Source organism: Carcharhinus amblyrhynchos, unplaced genomic scaffold, assembly GCF_965287045.1.
Source record: "Carcharhinus amblyrhynchos unplaced genomic scaffold, sCarAmb.v2.hapA chromosome_173, whole genome shotgun sequence".
Lineage (NCBI taxonomy): Eukaryota > Metazoa > Chordata > Chondrichthyes > Carcharhiniformes > Carcharhinidae > Carcharhinus > Carcharhinus amblyrhynchos.
The window spans coordinates 159,856-170,350 of NW_027649913.1; the positions used below are offsets into that span (position 1 = coordinate 159,856).

Genomic DNA, 10,495 nt, shown 5'->3' on the forward strand with positions numbered 1-10,495 from the left:
CTCAGGTCTCTGGTGCTGAAAGGCCGTGGGGCTAACCACTGTGCCACAAATGAGTTCAGTGTCAGCCTGTTTAACCGTTCTTTATAAGACAGCCCCTCCATACTGGGGATCATCCTTCTCTGAACTGCCCCCCAACAATATAATATCTTCCCTTATATAAGTGTTCCAAAAATGCTCTGAGAAGGCCAGCTGTGGTCTCACCTGTACCCTGGACAGTTGCAACGAGATTTTCTGACTCTTATACTCTAGCCCCCCTTGAAATAAGGAGCAATATTCCATTTAGCTCTCCTGATTATCTGCAGTGCCTGGGTGCAAGATTTCTGTGTTTCCTGCACAAGTCCCTCCCAAATCTTTTTGTGTTGCAGCTTTCTGCAGATTTTGGCCATTTAACACTTGCTATTTCCTGGGGAAATGTGGGGTCATTGCCACCGTAACAATGTTCTTTACAAATCACTGCATAAACTGACCTTACGCTGGAATATGACCTGCTGAATGATTTAAACCACCAACCCCCAGTGATCTGGAACATCATCACCAATCTGTCCCACTACCTCTTCACTGTTTAGCTTGATTATCTTTTTTTTAATTTGTGGAGGAGTAAATGAGCACCTACTCTCCGAGATTAAACATCTGCACCCGACAGTAGCTCCTGTTAACAATAGTCTGAATAATGGAGTAGAATGGAATAGAATTGAATAATAGAACTGAATGTTCAGACACACACCAGCTTTTGTGAGGTTCTGATGGAATATGTTTCATCTATTCCGTCTCTGCAGTTCCTGAATCCTCTGTGAATCTATCACTGTCTCTCTCTCTCTCTCTCTCTCAGGTCTTGCTTCTCTCTCCCCCTCTGCTCCCATGCTCTCACTGTGGGTCTTTCCCTCTCTGATTATATTTCTTTCATTCGCTCTCTCTCTCTCTCTCTCTTACCCCCCCACCCCACTTCTATCTCTGTCTCTCTGTCTCTCTGTCTCTCTCTCTCTTCGTGTTATTTTCATTCCCCCATCTCACTTTGTTCCTTTTTCTCCCTCTCTATGTCTATTTTGCCAACTGTCTTACTTCCTACCTCACCATCTCCCACTCTGTCTCCATTGTTGTAGTTCCCTCGTTTTGTCCCAAGCTCTCTGACTCTCTGTCATTTTTTTTCTATCTATTTTTCTCTTTTTCGTTTTTTTTTGTCCTCCTTTCTCCCCTTATTTCTGTCTTTCTTTTTTTCTGTCTTTCTTTTGTCTATCATTTTCTTTCTCCCTGTCACTCTTTGTTTATCTCTCTTTCCATCTTCCTGTCTTACTTCCCCTGTGTGGCAAATGGGAGGCAGGTGATGACAAAGGGTTGATTTCCTGTCCAATTGGTGTGATAGATTATAAGTTTTTAAATAAGATTTGGACATTCCCATCATTGAATAATTTGCAGAATTGAATGATTGGGTATTTGATCACATTCTTCAACTGCTCTCTGAATGTGGTCTGGGTCACGGCGTAAATAGCAGTGTTTGTGCAACAACTCAGGAGCTGGAGCACAAAGCCCAATTCTTGAACATAAGAATCTAACCAAACTGACTGAAACCCCATATCATACATCCGCCTCCAAATGGAATAAACCATAAATGTTGACCATAACAGAATGAAATTGGCTGAGATAACAAATAGTAAAATGATGGATTTCCTTCGACTCTCCATTTCTGGGTCTCTGTGATTCTCTGCACTGCTGTGAGCCCGGAGTCTCCTGCGGGCTCTGCTGCTCATTAAAATGTGTCTGATGGTGAATGCATTGAGTAGCAGAATCAGGATGAATGGGACACCCGGGTTTAGGATGTGGTGGATGAACTCGATTGTTCCCCAGACAGGAGATCCCATAACTTCCCATGTGGAATAACAAAACCAGGGAAAGTTCATGACATAATACTTTCCAGTCAACATAAAATACCAGAAAATGTTCTTTAAACAGCTCAGCGCCGTCACTGTCCCCAGAACCACAGCTGCCGATTTCTCACTGCAATATTTACTTTTCAGCTTGGGGCAGCAAATGGCCACAAATCGATCAAAGGTGAAAGTGACGGTGAACCAGACAGAACAGTCAGTGGCTGCATAAAGCAGGACGGCGTGGATGTTACACACGGGGAGGAATAGCAGAAAGGAAAAATATTGCCAATAAACAATGGGAATCTGTCTCAATATCAGGTCGAGGATAATGACCAGCAGATCCCCCACTGACATGGCCACCAGGTAACAAGTGACAGATTTAGAGAGACCACATTTTCCACGGGAAAGGATCACAATCGTTACAATGTTCACTGCAAAGAAGATGAAGAAATAGTGCAATTATTTTTCAGACTGTCATCAAAGTTGCTCGTTCAAATGCAGAATGCATAGACGAAGGTTTTTTTGAGTCCGTTGGTACACGATCTCAGAATTTTATATCTTTCTCCCAATGGAAGAACAAAGAACAATGAGCAGTAGAACCTAGGAAAGGCCCTCAAAGTCTGTGCTGATCAGGATATCAGCCTAAACCCTATGCGATTACAGAGTCTGTATCCTTCCATTCCCATCCGATTCATGTATTTGTTTAGTTGCCCCTAAGATGTCTGTATTGTGCCTGCTCACACCACCTCCCTGGGCAGCGCATTCCAGACCTTCACCAGCATCTGTTTTAATAAACCTGCCTCACACATCTCCTCGAAACATTTCCCCATGAACCTTAAAACTACATTTCCTGGTACTTGAATTTTGAACCTTCCAAAAAAGCATCTGACTCACCAGTCTGTTCACACCATTCCTAATCTTATAGAATCATAGAACCCTACAGTGCAGAAAGAGACCCTCCGAGTCTGCACCGAACATAATCCTACCCAGGCCCTACCCCCATATCCCTACATATCATAACCATTCATCCCACCTACACATCCCTGGACACTAAGGGGCAATTTCTCAGCACGGCCAATCAGCCTAACCCACACATCTTTGAACTGTGGGAGGAAACTGGAGTACTCGGAGGAAACCCACGCAGACACGAGGAGAATGTGCAAACTCCACACAGACAGTGACCTGAGCCAGGAACCAAACCCTGGAGCTGTGAAGCAGCAGTGCTAACCACTGTGCCGCCGGGCCACCCCTAATATAACAGCTCAGCCCTCAAACTCCTTCATTCCCGTGAGAATGAACTGAGCCTGTTGAAACTCTGCTCATAGCTAACACCCTCCAGACCAGGCAACATCCAGGCAAAGATTTCCTGTACCCTCTCCGAATGCATCCACATCCTTCTAGTATTGTGGTGACCAGAATTGTGCACAATATTCCAAATGAGGCCGAACTAAGTTTCTGTGCAGTTGCAGCGTAACCTGAATGAAATTTCATTTCACGAGAGGCATTGAATAGAAGGAATTCGAGGTTAATGTGTGAAATCAAGGGCTATTTTACAAGAATAATTTGACAAATGTGAATTTATCCACTTTGGTAGCAAAAATGGGAAGGCAGATTATTAAGTGACTGGCTGTGAATTAGAAGAGGGAAATGTCTAACCAGACCCAGGGGTCCCCATGCTCCAGCTGGTGAAAACAAGCGTTGCAGTTCCAGCAGGCAGGAGAGAAGGCAAATGATAAATTGGCCTCTATATTGAGAAGATTTGAGAATTGGAAGAGCGATAGAATCATAGAACCCTACAGTGCAGAAAGAGGCCCTTTGGCCCATCGAGTCTGCACCGAACACAATCCCAGCCAGGCCCTGCCCCCATATCCCTACATATTAAACCCTCTTAACATATTCCTCTAACCTAAGCATCCCTTGACACTAAGGGGTAATTTCTCAGCATGGCCAATCAGCCTAACCCACACATCTTTGAACTGTGGGAGGAAACCGGAGCACCCGGAGGAAACCCATGCAGACACGAGGAGAACGTGCAAACTCCACACAGACAGTGACCTGAGCCGGGAATCAAACCCAGGACCCTGGAGCTGTGAAGCAGCAGTGCTAACCCACTGTCCTACTGCGCCTCCACCACTGTGCTCCCATGCAGTGTTTGAGTGCAATTGGACAGGGCCTGGGTGAGGCCACATCTGGAATATTGTATACAATTTAGATGTCCTTATCTGAGGAAGGCTATAGAGGGAGTACAACAAAGATTTACCTGGCTGATTCCTGGGATGGAAGAACTGTCATACAAGGAGACATTAAGTGGGATAGGGTTATATTCATTGGAGGTTAAATGAGGGAGAAGGGGATCTCATAGACACTTATAAAATTCAACAGAATTAGGATCCCCCTGCAACTGGATTCTGAACTCCTTAACAGACTGCAATCAGTAAGGATAGACAACAACACTTCCTTTACCATCATCCTCAACACTGGTGCCCTACAAGGCTGTGTTTTCAATCTCCAATGTACTCCTTCTTTCTGACTGTGTGCCCAAACTCTCCTCCAACCCGATTTCCTGGTTTGCTGAAGAAACCATCACAGTGATTCGGATCTCAAACAATGATGAGAAGGAGCACAGGAATGAGATCGAGAATCGAGTGAACTGGTGTGACAACAATAATCTCTTCCACAATTCCTCTGTCTATATCGATGGGGATGAAGTGGAAATGGTTGAGAGCTTTAAGATTTAGCTGTAAAGGACACAAACAACCTTTACCCCCATGGTGATGCTATAGATAAGAAAGCCCCACCAACGCCTCTACTTTCTCAGAAGACTAAGGAAATTTGGCAAGCCCACCATAACTCTCACCAACTTTTACCGATGCGCCATGGAAAGCATTCTTTCTGGATGTATCACAGCTCGGTCTGGGCTCCTAGTCTTCCCAACACTGCAGGAAAATACCAATGGTGGTGAATGAAACCCAGTCCATGGTGGGAGCCAGCCTCCCATCCATTCACTCTGTCTACACTTCCCACTGCAGTGGAGAAACAGCCCAGCAGAATGAAGGACCCCAGGCACCCCGGACATACCCACCTCCTTCTGTCGGGAGAAAGAAACAAGGTTCTGAAGACACGTACAAATCGACTCAAAAACAGCTTCTTCCCTGCTGCCATCAAACTATTGAAAAGACGGACCTCACACGGAGTTGATCTTTCTCGGCACCCGATCTATGACTGGAATATTACATTCTGCACTCTCTCCTTTCCTTCTCTAAGAACAGTATGACTTGTCGATATACTTTTCACTGCATACTAATACATGAGACAATAATAAATCCAATTATTTTCAAATCAGAGGCAGGGTAGATTCAGAAAGAATGTTCCTGATGGTGAAGAACCCAAAATTAGGGGTCAGAGTTTGAGGATAAGGGGTAAAAATTTTCAAATTGATGTGAAATTCCCGGCTCGGGTCACTGTCTGTGTGGAACATAGAACATAGAACATTACAGCGCGGAACAGGCCCTTCGGCCCACAATGTTGCGCCGACCAGTCTTATTTTTAAAAAAAAACATTGACCCACTAATCTAAACCAATCCCTTTTCGTCCATAAACCTATCCACCAATCCCTTAAACGCCCCCAAACTAGGCGCATTTACAACTGCAGCAGGCAGGGCATTCCAGTCCCTCACCACCCTCTGGGTAAAGAACCTACCCCTGACATCCGTCCTATAACTACCCCCCCTTAATTTAAAGCCATGCCCCCTCGTGCTAGACTTCTCCATCCGAGGAAACAGGCTATCACCATCCACCCTATCTAAACCTCTAATCATCTTATATGTTTCTATAAGATCCCCTCTTAGCCGCCTTCTTTCCAGTGAAAACAACCCCAAATCCCTCAGTCTCTCCTCATAGGACCTCCCCTGCATACCAGGCAACATCCTGGTAAACCTCCTCTGCACCCTCTCCAAAGCCTCCACGTCCTTCCTGTAATGTGGGGACCAGAACTGCACACAGTACTCCAAGTGCGGCCGCACCAGAGTTGTGTACAGTTGCAACATGACGCTGCGACTCCTAAATTCAATCCCCCTACCAATAAACGCCAAGACACCGTATGCCTTCTTAACAACCTTATCTACTTGATTCCCAACTTTCAGGGATCTATGTACACATACACCTAGATCCCTCTGCTCCTCCACTCTATTCAAAGTCCTCCCGTTAGCCCTATACTCAACACTTCTGTTATTCCTACCGAAATGGATTACCTCACACTTCTCCGCATTAAACTCCATCCGCCACCTCGCGGCCCAGCTCTGCAACCTGTCCAAGTCACCCTGCAAACTTCGACACCCTTCCTCACAATCTACCACACCTCCGACTTTGGTGTCATCAGCAAACTTACTAATCCACCCAACTATACCCTTATCCAGATCATTAGTAAAGATTACAAACAGCAGTGGCCCCAAAACAGATCCCTGAGGCACACCACTCGTAACCGAACTCCATGATGAATAATTACCATCAACCACCACCCTCTGTCTCCTATCTGCTAACCAATTCCTGATCCAAGTACCTAAATTACCACCAATCCCATACATCTGCATTTTCTGCAGAAGCATACCATGGTGAACCTTATCAAACGCCTTACTAAAATCCATATATACCACGTCTACTGCCTTACCCCTATCCACCTCTTTGGTCACCTTCTCAAAGAACTCAATAAGGTTAGTAAGGCACGACCTTCCCGCTACAAAACCATGCTGACTATCTCTAATCAATTCATTACTCTCCAAATAACTATAAATCCTATCCCTAATAATTCTTTCTAAAACCTTGCCCACTACAGAAGTAAGACTCACTGGTGTATAATTCCCAGGGAAGTCTCTGTTCCCCTTCTTAAACAATGGGACAACATTCGCTGTCCTCCAATCTTCTGGTAATATACCAGAGACCAACGACGACCTGAAGATCAGAGCCAGTGGCTCTGCAATCACCTCTCTTGCCTCCCATAGAATCCTAGGGTAAATCCCGTCTGGACCAGGGGACTTATCTATTTTCAAACCTTCTAGAATATCCAACACATCCTCTGTAACAACTGCAATACTTTCTATTTTACACCCCTTCACCCCAGTGACCTCCTCAGCTACATTCATATCGTCCTGCGTGAACACCGAAGTGAAATAATGGTTCAATGCCTCTCCAATCTCTTCCGGTTCCACACACAACTTCCCCCTACTGTCTGTAACTGGCCCTAATCTTGCCCTAACCAACCTTCTGTTCTTGACATACCTATAGAACGCCTTAGGATTCTCCTTAATCCTATCAGCCAAAGACATCTCATGCCCGCTTCTAGACCTTCTTAACTCCCTCTTCAACTCCCTCCTAGCCAATCTAAAGCTTTCTACTGCACTACCCAAGCCCTCAAGCCTCATCCGAACATAAGCCTCCTTCTTCTTCCTAACCAACAAATCAACATTTTTTAAAAATTTTTTAAATTTTTAAATCAACTATACTCATACCTGACCAACTATACTTACACCCGACCATCTTTACTCACACCTGACCATCTATATTCACACCCGACTGTCGATATTCACGCCTGACCATCTATACTCACACCTGACCATCTATATTCACACCTGACCATCTATATTCACCCCTGACCATCTATATTCACCCCTGACCATCTATATTCACACCTGACCACCAATACTCACACCTGACCATCGATATTCACAACTGACCATCTATATTCACACCTGACCATCGATATTCACACCTGACCATCTATATTCACACCTGACCATCTATATTCACACCTGACCACCAATACTCACACCTGACCATCGATATTCACACCTGACCATCTATATTCACACCTGACCATCTATACTCACACCTGACCATCTATACTCACACCTGACCATCTGTATTCACACCTGACCATCTGTATTCACACCTGACCATCTATATTCACACCTGACCATCTATACTCACACCTGACCATCTATACTCACACCTGACCATCTATACTCACCCCTGACCACCTATGCTCACACCAGACCATCTATACTCACTCCTGAACATCTATATTCACACCTGACCATCTATATTCACACCTGACCATCTATACTCACACCTGACCATCTATATTCACACCTGACCATCTATATTCACACCTGACCATCTATACTCACACCTGACCATCTATACTCACACCTGACCATCTATATTCACACCTGACCATCTATACTCACACCTGACCATCTATGTTCACACCTGACCATCTATATTCACACCTGACCATCGATATTCACACCTGACCATCTATACTCACACTTGACCATCTATACTCACACCTGACCATCTATACTCACACCTGACCATCTATGTTCACACCTGACCATCTATACTCACACCTGACCATCTATACTCACACTTCACCATCTATACTCACACCTGACCATCTATTTTCACACCTGACCATCTATACTCACACCTGACCATCTATACTCACACTTGACCATCTATACTCACACCTGACCATCTATTCTCACACCTGACCATCTATACTCACACCTGACCATCTATACTCACACTTGACCATCTATACTCACACCAGACCATCTATTCTCACACCTGACCATCTATACTCACACCTGACCATCTATACTCACACCTGACCATCTATACTCACACCTGACCATCTATGTTCACACCTGACCATCTATACTCACACTTGAACATCTATATTCACACCTGACCATCTATACTCACACTTGACCATCTATACTCACGCCTGACCATCTATACTCACACCTGACCATCTATATTCACAACTGACCATCTATATTCACACCTGACCATCTATACTCACACCTGACCATCTATGTTCACACCTGACCATCTATACTCACACCTGACCATCTATACTCACCCCTGACCATCGATATTCACACCTGACCATCTATACTCACACCTGACCATCTATATTCACACCTGACCATCTAGACTCACACCTGACCATCTATACTCACCCCTGACCATCGATATTCACACCTGACCATCTATACTCACACCTCACCATCTATGTTCACACCTGACCATCCATACTCCAACTGACCATCTATACTCACACCTGACCATCTATATTCACATCTGACCATCTATATTCACACCTGACCACCTATACTCACCCCTGACCATCTATACTCACACCTGACCATCTATATTCACACCTGGCCATCTATACTCACACCTGACCATCTATATTCACACCTGACCATCTATACTCACACCTGACCATCTATACTCACACCTGACCATCTATACTCACAGCTGACCATCTATATTCACACCTGACCATCTATATTCACACCTGACCATCTATACTCACCCCTGACCATCTATATTCACACCTGACCATCGATACTCACCCCTGACCATCTATATTCACACTTGACCATCTATACTCACCCCTGACCATCTATATTCACACCTGACCATCTATACTCACACCTGACCATCTATATTCCCACCTGACCGTCACTCTTCACACCTGACCATCTATATTCACACCTGACCATCCTTATTCACACCCGACCATCAATCCTTACCCCTGACCATCTATCCTCACAACTGACCATCTATCCACACACCTGACCGTCTATATTTACATCTGACCATCTATACTCATCCCTGACCATCTATATTCACACCTGACCATCTATACTCACACCTGACCATCTATACTCACACCTGACCATCTATATTCACACCTGACCATCTATACTCACACCTGACCATCTATGTTCACACCTGACCATCTATATTCACACCTGACCGTCTATACTCACACCTGACCATCTATATTCACACCTGACCATCTATACACACCCCTGACCATCTACATTCACACCTGACCATCTATACTCACCCCTGACCATCTATTCTCACACGTGACCATCTATACTCACACCTGACCATCTATACTCACACCTGACCATCTATATTCACACCTGACCATCTATATTCACACTGACCATCTATTCTCGCACCTGACCATCTATACTCACACCTGACCATCTATACTCAAACCTGAACATCTGTATTCACACCTGACCATCTATACTCACACCTGACCATCTATATTCACACCTGACCATCTATACTCACACCTGACCATCTATATTCACACCTGACCATCTAAACTCTCACCTGACCATCTATACTCACACCTGACCATCTATACTCACACCTGACCATCTATACTAACCCCTGACCATCTATGCTCACACCAGACCATCTCTACTCACTCCTGAACATCTATATTCTCACCTGACCATCTATACTCACACCTGACCATCCATATTTGCACCTGACCATCTATACTCACACCTGACCATCTATATTCACACCTGACCATCTATTCTCACACCTGACCATCTATACTCACACCTGACCATCTATATTCGCACCTGACCATCTATACTAACACCTGACCATCTATATTCACACCTGACCATCGATATTCACACCTGACCATCTATACTCACACCTGACCATCTATACTCACACCTGACCATCTATACTCACACTTGACCATCTATATTCACACCTGACCATCTATACTCACACCTGACCATCTA

At 44.7% G+C, this 10,495-nt stretch overlaps 1 protein-coding gene across 1 annotated transcript; it reads right to left on the reverse strand.

Moving 5' to 3' along the window:
• Window positions 1–1,361: 1,361 nt before the first annotated feature.
• LOC145338789 (putative G-protein coupled receptor 139) lies at window positions 1,362–2,293 on the reverse strand (the record flags this gene model as incomplete). The annotated part of the gene is made up of 1 exon (XM_080183182.1): window positions 1,362–2,293. A coding segment is annotated over one exon (932 nt), but the record flags the coding sequence as incomplete, so codon positions are not given.
• Between the last annotated feature and the right edge of the window lie 8,202 nt (window positions 2,294–10,495).